The sequence below is a fragment of the Ascidiella aspersa genome, chromosome 4 (assembly GCF_963924565.1).
Source record: "Ascidiella aspersa chromosome 4, kaAscAspe10.2, whole genome shotgun sequence".
NCBI classification, from domain to species: domain Eukaryota; kingdom Metazoa; phylum Chordata; class Ascidiacea; order Phlebobranchia; family Ascidiidae; genus Ascidiella; species Ascidiella aspersa.
Genome location: NC_139450.1, coordinates 34,646,527 through 34,671,322, shown reverse-complemented (window position 1 = coordinate 34,671,322; position 24,796 = coordinate 34,646,527). Strand labels below are relative to the sequence as shown.

The following is a 24,796-nucleotide window of genomic DNA, read 5'->3' as shown; positions in this document are numbered from 1 at the left end:
TTCCGCGTGAGGACGGAGAGGAGGAGATTCACCAGGCGGGCAAAACATCAAGACTTTGCACACAACATAAATTTAGTAATTGACTTGTACAGGAGAGACATAACACAAGTAGGAATTCACGCGGTGACACATAATTGGGTGGGTTTGACACTTAAACCACAACCTCGATAAATAATGATGAGCTTAATCTGTTGATTTTATCGTGAAATACAGAAGTCAATAGGGTCGGTATGTTCAAACAACCCACAGGCGTTTGTGGGAATACATAACAACAGGTATTACCACCAACTTTACCCAATTCACCCTCACGTTTAATCACTGCAAGGTTAAAATGTAGCTAAAAACTTATATTGGTTAACAGGAACCTTCACTTATAATTAAAGGGTTATTTTGACTAAATGAGGTTAGGTATTTTTCCCGTAAATAATATTTAGATACAAAAAAAACATTTTTTCAATAAGTAGTGAAAGCTAGCAAGATATACGTAGGAGAAACCATGGCCTGGTGCCCTATAAAATTAATTACCACCATTAGATCGAATACACATGTCTGTAAAGTATTTTATAACCGAACATTAGTTTAACTGCACATTAGTTTATATACGTAGCGGAACCATTTGTGTTACTGTAAAATAAAACGACGCGAAGTTTGGGGACCTCTGGTCTATTAGAACCTGTTTTACCGCAACTTACAAAATAAAGATATCGGAATACATTTTGTTTAGTCAAGAAATTATAATAATATTTTCAGTAAACAATGATTTTTTAGTAAAAAATTCCCTTCCGCTAGACGTCGGTACAACAAAGCTTCTATTTTTGTTACAGCGAATTCAATCATACTTCTGATACGCTTTTGAAAAGAGAAGATTTGTGGAAGCTGTTAAAGGACACTTTCCATTGAACAAAGTTCTAGGAATTGCCGAAATGAAGGGAACACAAATTGAAGTAACGTGCACAAGCCGAGAAAATGTACTAGAGCTCCACAACAAGCTTGCCGAAGTGTCATATATACGAAATGTGCGTCTTTTCGAGAGTGATGTTATTAATGTGGGTATCGGATGGGTGCCAATTCCTTTCTCTTGTGAAAGTATCGAAGAAAATCTAAGCTCGCATTTTGGCGAGGTGAAAAAGATGACACATAGAAAAGATAAACAGGGATTGCTGTCAGGCATGAGAATTGCAACCATGAATAAAGCAGATGTACAAGAAAATCCCATTCCGAGCTACATTTACGTGGATGGGTTACAATTTTATGTAACCTACCATGGGCAGCAGTTTACATGCAAATACTGTGGGGAAGCTGGACACAAACAAGTAAAATGTCCGAAAAGGCTGAACGACTTTCCTGAACTCCTAAACCAGGATACAGACAGACAACGGAAAGCGCCGTTAGCTGCCAGCGCACAGCAAATTAGAACGCCTCTCTCGCCTGGTTCGACTGCTTTGACGCAAAAACAACCTGCAGATCATACTTACGCTGATAAGCACTTGCATAACGGACAAGCCGCTCCAATGAGCACTGATAAGAACGTACACCTGAAGGCTGGCGAAGGAAAAGACGACTCCCACTAAGATTCAAGAAACGAAGCAGCATCGAACAAGACCAAGTTTCCAACAGCAAACTTCAAGAAACGTCTCCGCACGAGCCCTCCAGCTTTGCCAGATAGCAAATCTCAGAGCCTCTGCGAAGACACCATATCTTTGACTTGCTCAAAATGCAAAACGGAAAGTGCAATAGCTCCCAATTCCAAGCACTTTAACTGTTACAAGTGCAAGAGTGATTTCAATATAGTAAAGGCCTGTTGCGAAGATGCTATGTACCTGGTGGCAGCAAAGCAAAATGAATTTTGCTGCCCAAAATGCCACTCCAGCATGCGGTGGATGCCATGTTGCCAGGAAATACAGCCGAAATTTCAAGTGGACGGAGACGTTTTCGAATGCATACAGTGTGAAAGGTACTCTATTGCTTGTGTATGCAAAACCCTTAATCCGGTTCCAAAGCTCACTACGAGCAAGGAATGTTCTAACCACCTGTTTAAGTTTAAACTTGTTAACTGTAGCTGTGGACAAAAGTCAGCACAGCAAATCGAACCTAGGTGCCCATATAGATGTGCATGTGGCTTTGAATACGAATGGGACATTGACTTGGGAGTAGAGCGGGTGTAAGCTCTCTTAGATGTAAGTGTTTTTTATTTGTTTAATCTTTATACTTATGCCTATTAACATTGCTTATTTTAATGTTGCCGGTATTCGTGATGGTACCAAACGTAAATCGATCTTTAATTTTATCAGAGACAAAAAATATCATATTACGTTGCTGCAGGAGACACATTGTTCCCACGCGGACGAAAAGTTATGGCGGATGGAATGGGGCGGAGAAGTCATATGGGCACATGGAACTAAACGTAGTAGAGGTGTGGCTATTTTGTTTTCCAAGCGCCTAACGTATTCAGTAACAGATTTAATCGCTGACCCACTTGGAAGGTTCTTGATTGCCTCGTTGATAGCTGGGGATAGAAAGATTACACTAACTAATATTTATGGCCCGAACTCTGACAGTCCAACATTCTTTGATAGCGTATTTTCCAACCTAATGACGTCAAGCAGCCCTGACCTTATAATAGGTGGCGATTTTAACGTTATACTAAATGAAAAATTAGATAAGAGTACAGGCCCACAGCACGCAAACCGCAACTCACGCTCTACTATAAGAGCGCATATGAAAACGCTAGGCTTGCTTGGCGCATTCCGTGTCTTACATCCAACAACCTTAAAATATTCCAGGATTCAAACTAAACCAAAGGTAGCAACGCGTATAGATTTCTTTCTGGTTTCCAAATCATTTATGTGAGATGTCTTTACCACCGACATTGTCCAAGGAATCATGTCAGACCACAAAATAGTGACAATTTCTATTAAATTAGCTCCAAGCCTACACGGAACTGGTTATTGGAAGCTCAACAATAACTTGTTAGGGGATAAAAAGTACCCACTGTAATTCGTAGTACAATTAAAGATTATAACATAACCAATCCAAAAGGTCATGTCAACCCGCATGTTAGGTGGGACGCTCTAAAAGCAGTTGTACGTGGGGTGTCAATTAAATATAGCTCTGAGTTCAAATTAAGGCCAAACAATATAACTTAGAAAAAGCCATCGGAGATCTCGAACATGAAATAACGACATCCACTCAACCCCTATTCAACAAAAATGATGAACTAACAAAACGTAAAAACGAACTTGACATGTTAGTTGAAACTAGAACAAAGGGGGCTATTATAAGGAGTTGAGCACAGTGGGCAGAGATGGAAAAAAAATACAAAATATTTCCTCAATCTCGAAAAAAGATACACCGCTAAAACGGCAATAAATCGCTTAAATGTGGGAGACACAATATGCACAGATCAAAATCAGATAATGGAAGAGCTAACAATTTATTTTGAACAGCTTTACAAGACCAACAGCAATAAATACTCACTGCCTGCAATTAAATCACGGTTAGCAAAATTAAATCTTCCGCAACTAAACACGGAACAGTTTGCCGCAAGGGAACTGCCTATAACTGCACATGAACTACATACAGCGGTCCTTTGTATGCCAAAAAACAAATCCCCGGGGCTGGATGGGTTTCCGGCAGAGTTTTATCAATCATTTTGGCCCGAGATTAAGGATATATTTCTCGACTCCTGGTCGCATACCGAAAAACCGGGTCGTTTCAGCCCAACGCAATCTCAGGGCGTAGTAACGTTGATCCCTAAACCTAAAAAAGACCATTTGTTTACAAACAACTACAGACCAATCACGCTGCTGAATACCGACTATAAAATCGTATCAAAGGTAATTAACAATCGCATTAAGGCAAACTTACAACATCTTGTAAGTCACGACCAAAACGGCTTTATCACGTGTAGGTTTATAGGAGATAATCTCAGACTTTTATTTGATATTATGGATCTAACTGACTCTTGTAAGGTCCCGGGAGCCGTGCTATCCCTAGACATTTTGACACCGTAGAGTGGGACTTTATATATGAAGCTATGAAAAGCTTTGGTTTTGGAAACAACATTTTACACTGGCTGCGGTGCTGCTACAACAACCCATCATGTAAACTCACAAACAATAACCTTCTATCCCGGGCATTCGTAATCGAACGTGGTGTGAGGCAAGGCGGCCCACTCTCACCTACCCTTTTTGTACTGTGCATAGAGTGCCTGGCCTCAGCACTACGCGCTGATGAATTTGTTGGTATTAAGCTTTTTAATAATGAGTTTAAAGTATCTCTACTTGCAGATGACACCTTGGTTTTCCTTAAGGGTGATCAGGTAGATTTCGACAGATTTTTTAATGTTCTCGACGAATACGGCCTAATGTCAGGTTGTAAAATTAACATGAATAAATCACTTGCGTTTTACGTCGGGCCCGGGCGACAGATTAGGACGGAGCGACCCTTTTTAGATAAAGGGTTAGCTTGGCCTGCAGAATCATTTAGGTATTTAGGCATAGAAGTTCCAATCATGTCACGAGGTGATCTTTTTAAACTAAATTTCGGTAACTTCCTAAGCAATATAGGTACAATACTTAATGTATGGTCGTCACGAGGGCTCACCCTTCTAGGACGAATATGTGTTTTTAAAAGCTTGGTTATCCCATCACTAATTTATAAGGTCAGCGTCATCCCGATCAACCTTCCAAAAACTTCCTGCGCAAACTTTTATTTGGGGCTCTAAATGGGAGAGGATAAAACGAACAAAATTGTGCGCTAGCGTTGCTCAAGGTGGCGCTAACATGATCGATGTGGATGCCTACATCCTCGCGCTGAGTATGAAATGGGTAACAAAACTATTCGATGACAGTTATAAGGCGCCTTGGAAAAAACTGGAAAGAAGTAGTATAAGCAACAATGAAATAGAATGTTGGCTTCGCGGAAGCCAGTCTGCCCTCTCTCAAAAAGCCCGAAAACTGATTCCTTTGCAAACTATCAGAAAAACAATTGCGGACTGCAAACAGTTGATTAACATAATGTTTACAAATTTAAGGAACGGTAGACCGATTAACGACCAGGTTCGATACCGTAAACAAACCTTTTTTATAAAGATTATGATTAATGCTGGCATATTGGATTACGCGCATCTTATCGACAAAACAGATCATTATATGTCTTACGATAACCTCGCCCAATATTACAGCTTTTCCACCAACAATAATGATTATTTAGAGCATATAAAACTAATTTCTGCTATCCCTGGACAATGGGACTTGAATGAACCTAGTAACATATCTATGATTGACAACAAGTTGCAGACTTGTACCAAATTTCTCTTAAAACTTGATACAGTTAAATAAATTTATTCACATATTAAAGATGCTGGCTTGTCCCCCCCAGTCAAACAGCAAATCAGAAGGGAACAGATCTTGCAAAGTTTTACCAAACCGTATCCCTTGGGACAAACTTTACCAAATTAACTACGACTGTACCGTGGAAAACAAACTTGGAAGTTTTCAGATAAAATTAAACCTTAGGGCCATCGTCACCAATGACGCCCTGTGCTCATTTGGAATTAAAGACTCAGATAAATGTGTTTTATGCTGCGATGCATTAGAAACTGTAGCGCACGTGTTTTATTTTTGTACCAAAGTAGTAACTTTCTGGGAAGAAGTAACTGCCTGGATCTCGGCGAAACTTCTTATTGATTTACGCCCTGACCCTGTTCATATGCTGTTTGGTATTGTGGCAGATCAATCTGAAACCCTTTTGAATTGTTTGTTGTTGTGTGCGCGTTTCGTAATTTACCGCTGTAAGTACGCCGAATCCGTGCCGAATTTCAATATGTTCCTAAATATGGTTAAATCTGTTCAGAAATCGGAACATCTTATCGCCATTCGGAATTATAAAATTAACGACTTTCTTTGCAAGTGGCAAGGGCTATTTTAACGCTCAATTCATGTTACTCCGAATCCCCAACTGTATTTTAATGCCTTCCTGCTAGTTCGTCGCTTTCTGACATGTGTTTTATCTCGCCTTTTTTTTTTCTTTCGCACTCGCTTTATTGTGTCGCTATATAATAATAAAAAACTTGTCAAAAAAAAAAAAATACAATCATAACTTTAAAAATGTTGACGAAAATTACAAAATTAAGGCCGGTTTATTTAATGGGATTACATGCAAAATATATAGACATAAAAATAAATCTAAATGTAAAAATCTATACAGCCGAATAAAATGCAGAATGTGAAGGGTATTTTTTGTACTTCGGGTAAATATCGACTTCTGCCGAGTCATGTTGTAAACAATGACTCGGCACTTTTTAATCACCAAGCCCAAAACGTTAACTTTAAAATCAGGTGGAATTGAAATTTAGCGCTAATTTAAGAATGCAAGTTGGGTCTAACTCACAAAATTTCACCAATTTACGGATTCGCACCAGTTTTCCAAACTAGTTGAGGTTTTACCAAAAGAGCATAATAAGGGCAGATTTAAAAGTTTGATAAATATGTAAAAACACTAGACCAGGGGTGTTCAAATGATTTCTGCCATGATCCACCAAAGTCAAACCTGACAACATGATGATCCACCAAATACGAATAGTAAACTTATGGGACACGCTTTAATTTCTATGGTGCTTTATTTATGTAAACGCGATAAGTTTAATAGTTAATTTTGTTTAGTGTTTGTTAACCTTTGGAAGTCAGGGCGCACGTGGCGAGCAAAGCGAGCGCGATTTTTTTTAGGTATAACGGCATTTCTTTTAAATTTCTTGCAAGTTTTTATTACATTGCCGAAAATACAAAATGTAAAAAAATATATGTCCAATATTTTTTAATGCGTTTTCCATTAATGGTAACGAAACGCTGAGCCGGACGTAGAAAGATGATTCGCGTGAAGCGGGAAAAGTTTTCGCACTTACGTAGTTAAAATAGTCAAAAAGTATTTGAAATGGACTCGAATCTAGTTTGTCAAAGAGGCGGCGGACCGAATGAATTACATTGGCGGGCGCATCCGGCCCTCGGGCCGTAGGTTGCCGACCCCTGATTTAGACTTTGAATCAGGTCTCACAATAGCATCGAAGTGGGGATTTCTGTCGCCTACTGATATCCTCAAACGCTCACAAAGATTAGCATTTGGGAGTCCCGTTCTATGCTTGATTTTTTGCAAAATTCATTAACACTGACAATTGGTATTCACATGAAAACACTGTAGAAAGTTTATTTTTTTAAGGCTACATTAGAAGATCCGCACAAAACGCTTAAAAGATCCGGAACCGGATCGCGATCCGCCATTTGAACATGACCGCACTAGACATTGCAATTAAGGTTTGGGTGGTACCAGATCCTATGAAAAGTCAATATCAAATAAGGTTACCATAAGTTAAGTAGTATGAGAACTCTTTATATTTTGTAAATTGTAAGATACTTCTCAGAAAGTACAGGTTGCTTAAATAGTTTGCCTTGGCTTGATAAAAGCATTTTGTGTGCACATTCAATTAAGCAAAAAGCACATCAAAGTCTTTATGATTTGTTTGCATAGAAAACCTCATGCGTGCATAAAACCTTGATCGCATAAAAGATGGAGCTGCACATTTGAGAAGTCAGCCATGGAATGCAGACTGTTCACTTATTGTAAATCAGTAGTTTGCTAGAAATATTTCGCTTTAGATACCTAAACTAGACAATGTTGCGCAGCCAGGTAATACAACCCCCTTGTATTTTCCCATGCCAGTATAACAAGTAGAAATGTCTTGGAAGAAAGTTGTCGTTTTCCTCGGAAACACAAGAGACAAACGAGTCGGGCAAAGAGTCGCTACGTTGGTTTGCAATCAACTCAAGGCTAAAGACTTGGAAGTAACACTTGTTGGTGAGTTTGTTCCTAAAGAACTAATTAAAACTATTTCTCTATGGTTATTTGTTACAAACATATTATTCGTCAGATTGTGTAGTGTGCTTAAAGTTCTTAGCACTAAATTTGTTTCCTTTTAATAAAATATCTGAATTTATTTCAATCTTTATTGCATTCTTAAGTTCTCAACAACCAAAAAAATTTACGGCTACAAACAATGAATTATTTTACTTGTACTGGTTGCTAATTTTTGTTATTCCTTGTATTTTAGATCCACTTAAGTTTGAACTTCCACTTTTAACGAAGCCGCTTCATTGGTATTCGCCGACTGACAAACCTCAACCACCTCAACATCTTGTTGATATGAACAAACAGGTAAATATTTGGCTAGATTTGTTTCTTCGGTTTAACAGAACAGAAATATCACCAACATAGATATTTAATACATTGTTTGCTATTCTACAGCCCTTCTGTTTAGCTGTAAATCTCATGAGACGACTAAGAAATCTCATGAGACGACAAAGACAACCCTGCAGTGATTATGTGTTTAATTAATAATTGTGGAAATTAACCTGCTTTAAACCGACTGATCGGTCACAAAAGTTTGTCGTGTGTTAGATCAAGGAGTCACTTTTAACAAACTTTATAGTTCCTAGTAAATATATCAAAGCCCTGAAAACATTTAATGCTACCCACTTCTAAATGGGTTTTGTTATTCCTACTGCGTTTAACTACAATCTCCAACCATTATGCTCCAAAATTACAATTCCTATTGAGGGATACCAATGTGCGAAAATAAAAATAAAAGGTTTTCAACATTTTAAGATACTTTTTTGAATAAACTAATATAAAAATGCAAGTGGACTGTCCATACTTTTGTTTATATGATTCTCAAACCGTAGTTGATTATGAATAACCTAATCAAATTGGTCAGTCAACCATATGTAAAGTAGCTACATTATGTTTAATCTATATCACACATCTGTTCAATTTGCACCAATTTTATCATGGAAGATATTAACATTACATATTACAGCAAAAATTAAATGAAACCAACTGTATTTTACTAAATAAAACCTGAAACTAGGCACATATGATAATGTCAAGTGGTTGATGGGTTGTATAATGTGCCAACTGATACTAGATTATAACTGAAATTTAAACCAACATATAAAATAGCTTTGGTTCAAATAAAGTGTTTTATTTGTCATTTTAGCATAAAATGCAGCTATTTATCTAAAGTTTGCGTGTAAAACAATTTTCGTGCGATATGTTACATTTTTGTTACCGGTACTCATTTGAGTTACTGCTCATAATCGGACGAGTTTACCAAATGTAATATTTTGAACGTTTCGAATAACTCTTTATTCATTTTCAACATCACATGATGTTAAGAGTTATTCGAAACATTCAAAATGCTACCTATTTCAGTATGGGCTTTGATATTCTTATTACGTCTTACTACTAACTCCAACCATTATGCTCCAAAGTAATAGTTCAACATTTTAGTTTTAGAACAAGGACTTGGCTTGAAGTTGACTTTATCTAATAATAACTTACTTTGTGTTCACCCACTTTTCCAGGTGCGATTGGTGGGGCACTAGCCGGGATCCAACTACGGTCGTTCCTGGGTGAGTTGGGGTGCATCAGCGTCTCAAACATGTTCGCAATCGGTGACATCTTCAACGAGGACGGAACGCCGACCGCTACAAAAGATGTAAATCATAAAAACATAAGATGTGAATTGTAATAACATTCTAAATGAAGTTTATGGATTAAACAAGATGGCCAGTCACAAAGATTGGTGTAAAAGGGTTATTTGTATCAATTAAAAAAAAAAAATAAATATATCCCTAAATATATAATACTAGACAATTTTTTTGAATGTGTTGCCAACAACTTATGTCATCATCAGTGCGGCATGTTCTTTGTGTTTCAGGTTTTCTATAAATACTATAAAATATTTCCTTACTTTTATTAAGCTTTATGTTCTACTTATGGTAACACAAAGGTCAACCCAATTTTAATGTTCAAACAAACTGTTTGTTTTGGTTTGAAAGATTAATTTCTTTGGAACATGAAATCATGTTCTTAAATCGGATATATAATGAAATAGTTCAGACAAAATCCTGCTGTTTTCTACATATTTTATGAATTTACTAATTTATAATGTAAATATAGGCAACATGGAATATAAATTATACCGGAAGCTGCGGAACCTTAGTCGGACTCGGATATGACCATAAAAACTACCTGAGTCTGACATGCGCAGCACCAAATTTTTAAACTGATCTTTCAACTGGCAATTTTAAAGGTGGAATAGCATATGGATGATATTTTTCAACCATGTATTGTGGTTGTGGATGAATCAATTATATGACATCCCTTATGAGTGGATTGCTGAAAATCGACCTTAGTTTGTTACGTTAATGGGTGAAATACAAACTGTAGAGTCGCAGTCGGAATTTTATTGTCCGAAGTCAGACTCTTTTTTTTCTGACTTTATGATTGTGAGGTTTTTTTCCAATCTATTGTTTTATCGCAGAATTTGTTTTTATTTTTCAGGGTAAAATGATGGTGCCACGATTAGATCGTTTGCTGAAACAAGTTGAGTGGTGGGCCAACGTTGCCATAAAGCAACGAGCATGCAAGGACAGCTTTCAACCACAGCATTTTGTGAAAATGTACTTAAAAATATTGAAAAGACAAAAATAAGTTACCTTATAAAGGCCATGTTGTAGCGTACTAACCCTAAACATTAAAACTATTTGTCGTTAGTTAACATATTTCGAAAAAACATGTTTGTGACATTAAATACTGTTTGAAGCTACTATTTTTATTACACCACTTTTCTTAAAATAAATTGTTGCTTGACATTCTAAAATGCTTCAATTTCGTAAACAATAACCTGACTTTTCACAAGAACAGTGGTTTCCAAACTTGAAAAAACACGCTTGGCACTTTTCATTTCCAGAACTCCCTTAAAACTACTTTACTGACCCAATTGCTATTTCACTTTGGGAACCATTTGGCTAGCTCAACAATCTGCACATTTTCTATTTTTAAACACTTTGCATTGTAATGGAATATTAAATTAAATTTGGTAATCCTAGTTTTAGTTTGTAGTTTTACCAATATATTAATGGAGCTGGTCTAGAATCCTACCACATTTTTGTCCGGGGTTTCTATTGCTAACAATATTTGGGTTAGGAAGGGGTTTAGCGTCTGGGTGAGGGTGGGTCAAGTGTTATTATACTTATTATATTTAATAATAATACTTGACCTACCCAAACCTAAACGCTAACCCGCACCTTAACGCAAATAGTAATGTGCGTTGTGGTTGGATTCTAGACCAGCGCCCTCTTTTCAAACAATGATATAATAATAAGAAGAATAACTCTTCAAAGATAACAACGTTTCCTTAAATTCAAAACCGCAAAAGCAGCTTACCTTGTAATTCTTAACACAAGTCTTCCCTCAATTATCCTTAACATAATTGTTTGTTGTTGTTCACCTTCTAAAGTTAATTGTTGAGGTAACAATGGGTCAATTGTGACACAGCAGTTGTACAGCTTATGCCCAGTCATGTTTACTCATCATATTTACCTCCACCTTTTAAAGTTGACTCAGCATTTAATGAAACCGGTAAACAAATATGAGTAAGCAAATTCCACGCGTGACGCAGCGAAAATATTTGAATGTATCTCTTTGCATCACTGCAATAAAATTACCCATTTTGAGTATTTTCAAGTATACTTTTGTGCATTTCAATTTTGTAATATCTTTATCAATTTAAGATTAAATATTTACAAACTGTAATCGAACTCAAAACTGATTTTTGCTATTATTGGAATATTCCTAATTTTTTTTGATTCACTTAAAAAAATTAACATGTTTTAATTCAATTTCGTTATTATGTACTTTATGTCCTGTTCATCTTGTTTGTAGTCTTACTCAAACACCAATTGTTTTGACTTTTTCTTGTGTTTGTGACGTATTTTTTTGCTTCATCGCAGGGACACGGCAGGTCAGGAACGTTTCCACACGATAACAACTTCATACTATCGAGGCGCCAACGGGATAATGCTCGTGTATGACGTCACAAATGCAAAGAGCTTCGACAATATTTCAAAATGGCTGCGGAATATTGAAAAGGTACAATCATAATCACATTTTGATCATTTTTTTGCAAATAAAGTTGTCGGTTAAGTTTAAAATGCACAAACATTTTTTTTGAAATTGTAAAACAGTAAATAGGAGGTTGTAATTTACTAAATTTAATAAACAAACAATAAAAAGTAAGGACTGGTCAACTTAACATCTCCCGTTTGTACTAAGCAATCCAACAAGCCTTCAGCTTTGGATAAACATTAGGTCACACACTCTCTAACATTTTAAATCAATATGAAAACTTGAAAAGTTTTACATTAGGGTTGTTGTTGCCATAACATTTGTTGCTACGCAGCACGCCAGCGAAGACGCTGAGAAGATGTTGCTAGGCAACAAGTGCGACATGGAGGACAAGCGGACGATCAGCCAGGAGCGAGGCGAGATGGTGAGAATCGACACTAGGGGGCATCATAGTATCGAGCTGCAACTTTTCATGAAAAAATAAAAACAATAGAAAAAATTATCGCAAGTATTTTCAATATTCTTGGGTCAAAGTTACTGTGAGTTTTCAGCTTAAGTTTATGCCTTCACATATGAAATGCTTTCCGTCCAACCAATGTTTCAACTGTGATGTCATTTCTTGTTAATTAAACAAATACATTTAGATTTAAAAAGTGCTTTAAAGTTGCATATGCAATATGCATAGTAATGCCTGGTTAGTTGTAGATTTTTATCCATCCATTTGCATATGCATGGTAATCTGTGCTTACTTTTTTGTGATTTTTTTATTGGCAACTATTCTTATTCTTCCAGATTGCGAAAGAACTTGGAATCAAGTTTTACGAGACGAGTGCAAAAAACAACATAAACATCGAAACTGCTTTTCTCGCTCTCGCCACAGATATTCTGCACAAGGTAACTTATGATGTCTATGTTTTACTTTCACCTGTATGTAACATGGTTTCCGTGTATTTTGCAAGACTTATTTAACTATTGTAAAACAGCAAATTTCCACATTGAATAGTTAAAATGACAAGTAATTTACTGGCCAAATCAAAAAATGTTAAAGACCTTAAGGTGAAATGTTTTACAGAATGCTTTACTAGTTTGCAAAGATTGCTTGAAAATATCTAGAATAAAATGTTGATTACATTTCAATAAACTATTCTAAATATTTCTAAATTCTGACTACAACCATGAACTGTTTAACTGTATATATATCTAGTACACCTTAATTGTTTGAAACCACTAAAATTGTGGTTTCCAAACTTTTTTGCTCATATTACCCTTTTAAATACATTCCCTTAAATTAGTTAAGAAATATATTTAGTTTTGCAAAACAATGCCTACATTTTTTTTGTAAATTCCTGGTTGTTATCAAATTAAAATAAAACATACTCAAAATTACATTTTAACTGTTGCCTTACCCATAAAACTGCTTATTTCTGATGAATAATGTAGAGACTGTTTATAAAAATATGTATAAAACACAAAATGCAAACGTGTATAATTTTGGTGTATATGTTTTTTTCCTTTTTACCCCTGGTTGGAAACCATTTAACTTAGATGTGACCATTTCTGTTCAATCAATAACAAATCCCCTTATTTTTTTGCAGACCCCATGCCGGGACCCAGTTGGGGGTAACGCGGGGGTTGATGTGACCCAGCAGCGGCAGAGCAGTCGGTCGTGTTGCTCATAAACCCCAAACCCCTCCCCCTATACATAAGCATATACAAGCAGATGTTACACTGATGATGGCATGAGTTATTGCTGAAACGTCTGTAAATTGCGAAATGTCGCTTTTATCAAATATTATGGCTTTCAGTTTGAAAAAGTTACACAAAAAAATATGGAAAAATTTTTCATTGAAAAGTCGAATTTCAAAAAATTCATAAGATTTCAAAACTCTTTAATTTTGGACGCAAAAGTTTCTGAAGTACAATTTGACAAGGTTGTAGTCTTGCCATTTGTTTCGATGTTAAATGTCGTTAAAAAAAATAAGATATTAAACAAATTTATCGGACTTTTGAAATACTTCGAATCACCATAAACTTGAAGCACAAAAGTATTTAAGTTAGATTAAAAAAATGATCTTATTCGGAGTCAAACAGCAAAGAAGATATTTAAAATGTTATTTTAACGAGAACCAACCAACAAACTTAAGTTTAAACGCCTCATAGTTGCCTAGCAATAAAAAATGTTTTTTGTCGACATTATTATAAAAAAAAAAGCAGCTAAAGGAATTATTTAAAAACATATAATGTCCCCGATTCATTAGACTTCAAAACTAACTTAAAATGTAAAGTTAATATTAAGTTTTTAGACTTTGCGGCAACTGATATCATTTGCTTTAAAATATTTATGCGCATTTTGATAAAATAGAAAACGCATCTGGTGAAATAGAAATGCAAAAACTTTGAACAAATTTCGCAAGCTCACAATGGGTTTATTTTTACTAAGAATTTAAGCTCTTTGTCACAAACCAACAAACGAAAGTTTTTTCGAGGATTACTTAAATGCAATTTACGGTTGGAAATAAAAGGTGGCGTCCAAATCTGACAAAATCGGATGCTTCACCCTTGTGGAACTTCGAGGCTGCTAAGCTTAATTGAATTTGGGTGGCTGCCTGTAAGGAAAATCAATTTGCAGGAATTGATTGGGAAAAGTTTGAACAATTACATTGCATCGAGTATTTATTTAAGCCGTCCATAAACCAACAACAAACATAGTTTTCTTGGCGGCGTGTCTGACCAACACAACAATTACAAAAATTGCGCCTTACTTTAACAACTTATAAACAAACTATACTTAAAAAGTTCATCAAAACAAATTAAGACAAATTTAAATTCAAAATAAAAAAAAAAATTAGAAAACATAATTTGGAACTTTTATAGTTTAAACAATGATGTTTAAATGTGTTTTTGCGAGCCGAAATATTTTTTTTGGGACTTGGAGCAACTGCAAATTATCATTTATTCATTCTGAAGACATTTTCACAAAAACAGTAGCGTTTGTGGATTCTGAATATTGGTGGTTAAAAGACTTCTGGTGAATATATCCAGTTCATTTTAAGGTAGGTTTAAAAGAAAATAAATTACCAAAACAAGCTTAATTGTAGATAACAGGTTAGTACTTCTACAAATAGTTATAAGAACGTGATTTGCCTGTTTGATATGAAGCTTGACTATTTGTTATAGCGCATTTCACATCATCAGTATTCCTTATCTTATAACATAGGGCTAAATCGGCAACATTGGCCAATTTCGACGCTCATATACCAGCGATTTTTTTCGAATTTTTTTCGACCTGCTCCGATTTGGCTGAAATTTTCACTAAAGATGCGTTAGGACAATATGAATCTAATGGTGACACTCTTATAGTCAAATTCTTTATAATTATCGAGAAAATGGACATTTTTTATAAAAATTATCCGACAAAACGCGATTTTTGGCATTTTTTAAAAATCGACCTTCTCCGATTTGGATGAAACTTGGTGTGTAGATGCGCCTTGGGCGTAGAAACAACATGGTAAAGTTTCAGCCCCCTAACACCTAAAATAAAGCCACAAATCGACTTTGAAGTTTTTTTGATTTTTTGGCAATTTTTCGAATTTTTTAAAAAAAAAATTCCCCGGTATTTTTCCTAATATTTACCAGCGCATAATTTCATTTAGTTTTCATTATTTATTCTGACAGTACCAGAATTTCTATGTGTAGTTCACCGCTACAACTTGCAGCAATGAGGCAACAAGTGACAGTGAGCACTTCACCAGGTTGCAAAATACACTTCCGTCCAGTGAAGCTCTTAACGGGAGCAATTTGCTGCGCCCAAAAGCCACAAGTCAGGTGTAATTAGCTGGTTATAATGCAGAAGGTAAATGTTAAATTAAATTTATGAATTGTGTGATAAAACTTTCGTTTGTTGGTACTGCATTATTTCACCAAATCTAAATAGTTAAATTTTTTAAATTTTAATTTTTTTTCTTTAATTTCTAATTTCAGAGAAATTTTCTGAATGTTACAGCAACCTGTTAGAAACACTTTAAAATAGGATTTTTTTAAATATCCTCATTTTACTCAAATTTTACCGATTTTCTTTATAAATTTTTGAGCCCCACCGCAATCTAAAATACGCCACAATTTTGTGCAAGAACATAAATTATATGATTTGCAAATTAAGCGAGGCAGGATTAATAAAGGCCTACTTCTAAATCAAACTCAATATTTTGACTTCAAACTGCCTTATAATTTTGGCTAGACTTTTCCTTTATTCCAGTTTATTTTTAATTTCTTATGTTTGAACTAAACTTTTTATTTATGCTTGTGAATAACCTTACCTTGTTTGTTTGATGATGCTTAATGTTTTTATGACTTTAGGGCTTAAATATTATATTACGTTTGTGAAATAACTTTTTGATATTAAATTAGCTTCGTACAAACTTTTATTGCGATTAAACTTTTAAAGAAACTTGTTTGCTCTGCTATCTCTAGAAACTGGAAAAAATCACTCCCAAAATAAAAAAGAAATTAAAAAAACAAAAAAAAAACATCTTAGCTACGAAATCTAATAACTTTAACCAAGAACTTGTATATAGTATTTCGGTCCTCTGACGTGTGGTATGTCTTCCACTCCACCTGTCCATGATTGCATATTGACAGGATTCGAATGGTATATGACGCACGTAATTCATCTCCCCCCAAAATTTTTTTGGTCTATTGCAATGGTAAAACACATGACGTTAACCAAACCCAAACTTGTTACAAATAAAGTATAAAATATCGCTAAACGTACAATTCTGCAAAACATTATAAAGCAAGGTTACACGACAAAATATATAAGGGTGGTGAGGGTAAACGGTATAGTTGTGGGGGGGGGGCATCTATGCGTCACAGACGTCGATTGTTCCACGGCAATGGCCATTAATCGTCATTGTTTGACAACATAAGCTCGAAGATAGAACTAATTGTGGAAAAAATAAAATAAATGTTTTTCATTAAATCTTATGCGAGTTTTATATTTACCCAAAAAAGTACTTAATCCATCAATAAAATGATGTTATAAAACTGTTTCCAAAAACAGGTATAAAACATAAAATTCTTCTTTAAAATATAACAGAAATATATACTTCGCCTTATTAATAGGTATCGTCGGTTTCTGTACAAAAAATAAACAAGTTTAAAGTGCCAAAAAATAGAAGTTAAAAAGTAAAATAAAAAAGACGGCCTAGTAAGAAAACACTTTTGTTTTTATAAACAGTCCTATAACATAATCTCTTTTTTTACATTTTATCTGTGGGAGATTCTATACTTCCGAAAGTGTTTCAGTTCATATATACAATATTTAAATGTCAGCCAATTATATAAGGTTTCAATTATGACGTGACAGACCTCCCTTGTGACGTTCCGCGATGAATTGTTGTGAAATGTGAGCAAGGGGGTGTGCGTGAAAGTGCGTGAAAGAGGTCCAGCAGCCCATGTAATGTTGTGAACCACTGGTCTAGAGAATTGCGTCGATATTTATTCCTGTTCTGTTTTTTTAGTAATATTTTACCACGACGGCTATCTACCTGTCCTAAGGCTTTGTGCGACTCGCAACGGCATTCATAAGCAGGTTTTATTTCATCTAGAGTTCCTTTTCGAACCATTGTTGTGTCGCGAATCGTTTAGGTACAATTTTCACGTTTCGTGCGTTCTGTTTGAGTTCCATTGATCTGTAGCGATGCATATCGCGAAGGACACCAACAACAGGGCGAGGTGCTAAGTAACAAAAGCAATAGGGAGAGGCGAGGTGCTGGTTGATCAGCTAGAACTTCAGTCTTACAACTTAAATTCGTCATTGAAGTTATTTTGTAAACTGCTAATAAAATCGTAGCTGCTTATTTAATGTTCTGTACTGCATTTACCCAATGAAGTTTTGCACGTTTCAATGAGTTTAGTAAACTTGCATAAATGTGTTTTTCCTACTTTAGACATACCGCATTGAAAAACTTGATTTATATCACGAATGATAACGTCTGCCTAATCGGGTTAATGTGATTAAGCTTGAGAAGTGTATTCGCATTTCAGAACAGACAAGTTTAGAAGTGCATGATACACTAGTTTTAATGTTTAGTTTGTAGTTATATTCTCTACAAATTTTCAAATGTCTACATGGGAAATTACTTTTCATTGAATGTTGTTTTGCAAATTTATTGACGATAATTTTTTTTTTCATTACTTTTAACTGGTGGCGGTTTTAAATTTAGGCATTTGAGGATCTTAAAGCTTTACTTCGTTCAACGACAAGGTCCAGCAAAGTAAGTATTTGCTTAAATTAAATCTTGTTGTCGACGTTTGTTATACTCTTTACGTCAGACCTGAACGAGCCAGAATAGTACAAGTACCGCTTTATTAACCAAGCGATGCCACACGACTGGTGTTTGGCATTCTAGCACGCGTTTCAAGCTTTTCATTAATTAAAGATCGCTATATTCGATTTCAACAATTGTTATACCAAGAGCATATTATTTGAACTAATGGATCATTTTATTACCATCCAAGCAGTTTTTTTGCCCTAACCTCTACAAATTCGCTTCTTCATTCGGGAAACAGAGAAATTTTCGCCACATTTTCTTTAAACCTAATTCGGTTCCTGATCCTCAACCAATCAGCTTCTCCGATGCTCAGTGACCGAAAGTAACCTTTGTCTCGCGCTTATGAACACACAAAGCATGACGTCACATGTTACGAATCATGCGACTTAGTGTCGTTGCTAGATTTCATTGATTTTACCGAATTTTTTTACTGGAAATGTGAATATTCGTCTTACGCTACACTTAAATTGTTGTTTTGTTGTGCATTTCCAGTGTAGAAGGAACCCGCTGTATTAACCAACCGATGTCACACGACTGGTATTTGTCATTCTAGCACGCGTTTCAAGCTTTTTATAGCTAAAGGATGTTTTTTGAGTGTTACGCGCCCAACTAAAACACACTCACGCGAAATAAATCGTGAGCAAGTGTTACCCTTCAAAAGGTTGTTTCTTTATAGAATACGAATCCACGAGCAGCATTTCGTGGAACCGAGTCTGCGTTTGGAAGCTAACAGCTTTAATATCAAGTAAAACACAAAATACGTTATTCATTGAAGGAACTCGTAGCAATAAAGTACAAATCAAAACAAACAGTTGGATAATATTTGAGAAGAACCAAACAAGAAATTTTGAGCCAAACCCATGATCCGTGACCCAGTTTTTAAACCTATATCTAAGCATAAAATAAAACTGTCTTCTTCTATTTTGTCAAACTTATGCTTGTTTGAAAGACTTAATAATCACAAATAACTTGTGTTTGAACAGAACGTAAACATGGAAGAACAATATGCGGAGAGTAGGTTTGTTGGAGACAGCCAGGAAGAAACTTCACCTCTTCACAACGTGGAAAGTGAACAAGAGAATGAGATCTCGCCAGAAGTAAGCAATGAGGGGAATAATAAACCATCTACAATCAAACGACTAAAATGAGTGCAAAATACCGTTAAAGAGAAAGCATATTGTAATGCAAACGCACTATATAGTATAAACAATAACATACTAGTACAGCTATTGCAGGATCACCGTATCTGTTGATCTATGATGCAATCACGGCAGGCTAGAAAAACAACAAGCCTGCAGTGAGGTTCGAACTCAAAACCTATGGTCATACCAGGACCGTCGCTTTACCAACTAAGCTTTTGTGGTACCGAGTCTGCGTTTGGATGCTAACAGCTTTACTGACAAGTAAAACACCAGAAACGGTATTCATTGAAGGAATTCGTAGCAATGAAGTACAAACCAAAAACAAACAGTTGGATAATATTTGAGAAGATCAAAAACAAGAAATTGTTAAGCCAAACTCGTGAACGATGACCCATGATCTGTGACCCGTGACCCATGACCCAGTATTTTTACCTCAATCTAAGCCTAAAATAAAACTGTCTTCTTCTCTTTTGTCAAACTCATACTTGTTTGAAAGACTTGATTATCACAAATAACTTGTGTTTGAACAGAATGTAAACATGGAAGAACAAAATGCGGAGAGTAGGTTTGTTGGAGACAGCCAGGAAGAAATTTTACCTCTTCACATCGTGGAAAGTGAACAAGGGGATGAGATCTCACCAGAAGTAAGCAATGAGGGGAATAATAAACCATCAGCAATCAAACTGCTAAAAGTGAGTGCAAAATAACGTTAAACAGAAAGCATACTTGTAATGCAAACGCACTACAGAGTATAAACAATAAAATTCTATTACCAAGAAATTTTTCAGCCAAACTCATGACCTATGGCCGGTGACCAAATTTTTTTACTTTAATCTAAGCATAAAATCAAACTGTATTCTTCTCTTTTGTCAAACTCTTACTTGTTTAAAAGACAGATTCGGTGAGTCTGCGATGGTGTATATTTCAACAAGGGACATGACCACCGTGCTATCTGACTCCACTAAATCGAACCTAAAACAAACTGCCATTGTAATTTAAAGAGCATACTGTCAGGTCGCTTATAGACACAAATAGACATGCGTCGTTCCTCTACAATGGCTTTCGGTGAACTTGTTTGAAAGACTTGGTTATCACAAATAACTTGTGTTTGAACAGAACGTAAACATGGAAGAACAAAATGCGGAGAGTAGGTTTGTTGGAGACAGCCAGGAAGAAACTTCACCTCTTCACAACGTGGAAAGTGAACAAGAGAATGAGATCTCACCAGAAGTAAGCAATGAGGGGAATAATAAACCATCTACAAGCAAACTACCAACAGTGAGTGCAAACTAAAGTCAAAGAGAAAGCATATTGTAATGCAAATGCATTGTGGAGTATAAACAATAACATAGAATTTCCAAGAAATTTTTCAGCCAAACTCATGACCTATGGCCGGTGACCAAATTTTTTACCTTAATCTAAGCATAAAATCAAACTCTTTTTTCATCTCTTTTGTCAAACTGATAACCCATGATCAGTCACCCAGTTTTTTACCTTTATCTAAGCATAAAATAAAACTCTGTCTTCTTCTATTTTGTCAAACTCATACTTGTTTGAAAGACTTAATTATCAGAAATAACTTGTGTTTAAACAGAACGTAAGCATGGAAGAACAATATGCGGAGAGTAGGTTTGTTGGAGACAGCCAGGAAGAAATTTTACCTCTTCACAACGTGGAAAGTGAACAAGGGGATGAGATCTCACCAGAAGTAAGCAATGAGGGGAATAATAAACCATCTACAAGCAAACTACCAACAGTGAGTGCAAACTAAAGTCAAAGAGAAAGCATGCTTGTAATGCAAACGCACTATAGAGTATAAACAATAACATTCGAGTACAGCTATTGCAGGATCACCGTATCTGTTGATCTATGATGCAATCACGGCAGGCTAGAAAAACAACAAGCCTGCAGTGAGGTTCGAACTCAAAACCTATGGTCATACCAGGACTGTCGCTTTACCAACTAAGCTTTTGTGGTACCGAGTCTGCGTTTGGATGCTAACAGCTTTACTGACAAGTAAAACACCAGAAACGGTATTCATTGAAGGAATTCGTAGCAATGAAGTACAAACCAAAGCAAACAGTTGGATAATATTTGAGAAGAACCAAACAAGAAATTTTGAGCCAAACTCGTGAACGATGACCCATGATCTGTGACCCGTGACCCATGACCCAGTATTTTTACCTTTATCTAAGCATAAAATAAAACTGCCTTCTTCTATTTTGTCAAGCTTATGCTTGTTTGAAAGACTTAATTATCACAAATAACTTGTGTTTTAACAGAACGTAAACATGGAAGAACAATATGCGGAGAGTAGGTTTGTTGGAGACAGCCAGGAAGAAATTTCACCTCTTCATAACCTGGAAAGTGAACAAGGGAATGAAATCTCACTAGAAGTAGGCAATGAGGGGAATAGTAAACCATCTGCAATCAAACGACTAAAAGTGAGTGCAAACTAAAGTCAAACAGAAAGCATACCTGTAATGCAAACGCACTATAGAGCACAGTACAAACAAAAATATACTATTTGGAACGCGTAGACCCACGAGGTACGAAACAATGATAAGGTGTAGGCACATGATTTGGAACACATAAACTTAGAGATTGTTTTTAAGTTTAAACCTTTTCTTGTAGAACGCGTTTTTTGAAAGGAAAGAGAAAGAGTTTACGAATTTTACATTGATAATGACTCCGGGTAAGTTTTATATTTTTTAGGTAACTTTTATGTTTTTGTGGGTATCTTTGCTGTATTTTAAGAGATACCTGTAACAGAACAACAAAGCTGTTCTTTTGTAACTTAAAGTTTTACTTTTATCTGTTGAATTCATTTCAATAAAGTTGTTTTATTTTAGTTTCTATGTTTTCGTATGGTTTCGACGTGGGGAGCGACCTTCTCAACGCTTATTCATATTACATCAACCGCAACAACATCGAAAACAACATGACGTACTTTGTGCTTACGTTGGTTTGCACTGTTGTGCCATCTTTATTAATGCACGTTAGTTAATGTAATGGCAATTTTCAATATTAAACAAAATACCACTTTACCCCGCCGGTTCTATTATATGGTGTGTGAGGTAATTCCCCACCATATCAGCTGACGTGTAGCTGGAAAGCTTAAGTGTTTCTCAGCCTTTTAAGGGTAGCGGCAACCCTTCAGAAATAATAAATAGTTTGCGGCACCCCTACAAGATTTTTCCGTAGGTAATTTACTAGAATGTCACAATAAACCAAACTGGAACAACACACATCAACTCCACACAACGTAGGAAGTTATAATTGGAATTATTCCTCTCTAATCTTTACAAAAAAGTTATACGAATTAAGTTGTAAGCAAAAATCAGATTTTTAAAGATTTCTCAAACTTCAGGCACCCTTTAGCATTAGAAATGGCACCACTGGGTTCCTGTTGAGAACCACTGGCTTAATGTGACGTTCATGAATGACATCAAATTGGGATAAAAACACCTTTGTTAAGCTTTACATAAAACTTGACAAAATACTGGCAACTGTTGTGTTTGTTTTTTCGTTATTTACACATGACGAAATAATTGCATATTGATGTGGACAAGTTTAACCGTGAGTTGCATTGTCTCGTATTTCCGCAGAGTTTCTCTTTATGGCGAGCTTGGGAATCACTTCGCAAACATAGAAGTCAAAACACCCGTAAGAACAACCTTCACTTCATTGTTTTCATTCTGACGCATATTCTGCAAGTTGGACTGATATACAGGTAACATTATATATCACAAAAGACATTGGTATATTGGTAAACAATTATTGGTATATTGGTAAACAATTATATAAAATTCTTATTATACATTATAAAATATATATTAAAATCGACGAATTGCAAGATTGCTAGTGTTTTGGCGTAGACCGGGGTTTCCCAAACTTGTTTGGACAACGGACAACTATTTGTGAATCTGTTTTTTTTCGCGGACCGCAATACAAAGCAAAAAATAAATAAAACTTAATTTTATAAATTTACAAACTAACAACATTAATGGGACGGATGAGATTGCTTCTTTCTTCTTTCTTCATGAATCACAATTTAAAGCGCAACAAGTAAGATTTACGATAATGGACAGCAAAAGCTTTCGAAATCAATGTTGTAAATAACTGCAGCAATTATCTTTAAAAGGTTAGACATACTGGACAACAGGGGTCAGCGACCTTTTTCTAGTCGCGTGCTAAAACCAAACTCAGAAAGGTCTCTGCAGGCTGTACAAAATGTTAAACAAAAATTGTGTTATTAAAATGTTAGAACAACTTTCAATCAGGCGGACCTCGGATATCGTTTGCACATAAAAACGTGTTTAGTTACATTTAAGGAGGCAGTATAAAGTGTTGGCGCAAAGGGTGAAAAAGACGTTTGTTTGGTTTAAAATTTGAGTCCCCACTTCTTCATCCATATTAAAAAATGTAATAAAACTACTTTGAGAAAACGCAATAACTTTAAAGTCCAGGCGGACCTGGCTAACGAAGCGAGCGCTATTTTTTTTTTTGGTATACCGTCATTTCTTTTACATTTCTTGCAAGTTTTTAATACATTTCAAAACTAAAAATTACAAATTATGTCCAATATTTTTGAAAACGTTTTCCGTTTGTACGCGACGCACTTGGCAGTCTTCCACGGTGCACCGGTTAAAAAGCGCTAATCTAGTTCAAATGACAACATCATAGCGTAACAAACCTACCTGTATAAATATCGTAAAATATCGTTGGCGCAAAGCGCGAACATTTTTCGCACTTACGTAGTTAAAATAGTCAAAAAGTAAGAGAAATATACTCGTGTCTAGTTTGTCAAAGAGGCGGTGGGTTGGATGAATTACATTCGCCCTGCTGTACAACGTATATGTGTGACTTTTTAATTTCTTGTCATATCGCCACGGACCACCTCTGCTGTTGTCGCGGTCCACAGTTTGGAAACCCTGGGACTATGGTTATGACTATCTTTGTAGATAGCATATGTCGTTTTGCCGAAACATCTTTCAAGCGATGCAATTACCCCTCTATAAATATTTTTTCAAGCTACTAAACAAAAATATATATCATGGCTAAAATGAAATTGATTTTACATAATCTGACAACTGCAGTGGGTGTTTTTCAATTCAAACTAAAAATAAAACAAATGCAATTTCCTGGTTATATAGAATTTTTCCCAATTATATTTTTGTAACCTTAATAGAAATGTACAACGTAAGAATGCTGCTAGACGACTCTGGTCACGTTTATTAACATCAATGTATTATTTATTCCACCTCTTCATAGGTTTGTTCGATCGATTTATTTTGGAAGAAAATTACAAAAAGGAAAAGATGAATATTATCACAAAAAGGTACAGTTCATATTTAA

At 35.6% G+C, this 24,796-nt stretch overlaps 2 protein-coding genes, 1 long non-coding RNA gene and 1 pseudogene across 3 annotated transcripts; all 4 read left to right on the top strand.

Moving 5' to 3' along the window:
- Positions 1-398: 398 nt before the first annotated feature.
- On the top strand, positions 399-2,850 carry LOC146157675 (uncharacterized; annotated as a pseudogene).
- A 4,873-nt stretch (positions 2,851-7,723) lies between these two features.
- LOC146157674 (uncharacterized) lies at positions 7,724-8,268 on the top strand. Its single transcript, XR_014494810.1, has 2 exons — positions 7,724-7,851; positions 8,105-8,268. It is a non-coding gene; the product is annotated as an uncharacterized LOC146157674 (long non-coding RNA).
- A 1,175-nt stretch (positions 8,269-9,443) lies between these two features.
- Positions 9,444-13,682, top strand: LOC146157673 (ras-related protein Rab-10-like). Its single transcript, XM_083386965.1, has 6 exons — positions 9,444-9,550; positions 10,399-10,517; positions 11,850-11,988; positions 12,299-12,388; positions 12,757-12,858; positions 13,560-13,682. Exons 1-6 carry the CDS (start codon positions 9,494-9,496, stop codon positions 13,641-13,643), a joined length of 591 nt encoding a protein of 196 aa, XP_083243091.1. The 5' UTR covers positions 9,444-9,493; the 3' UTR covers positions 13,644-13,682.
- Positions 13,683-19,974: 6,292 nt separating this feature from the next.
- On the top strand, positions 19,975-23,175 carry LOC146157672 (uncharacterized). Its single transcript, XM_083388295.1, has 7 exons — positions 19,975-20,130; positions 20,555-20,716; positions 21,033-21,194; positions 21,721-21,882; positions 22,073-22,133; positions 22,291-22,436; positions 23,047-23,175. Exons 1-7 carry the CDS (start codon positions 19,978-19,980, stop codon positions 23,173-23,175), a joined length of 975 nt encoding a protein of 324 aa, XP_083244421.1. The 5' UTR covers positions 19,975-19,977.
- Positions 23,176-24,796: the final 1,621 nt, after the last annotated feature.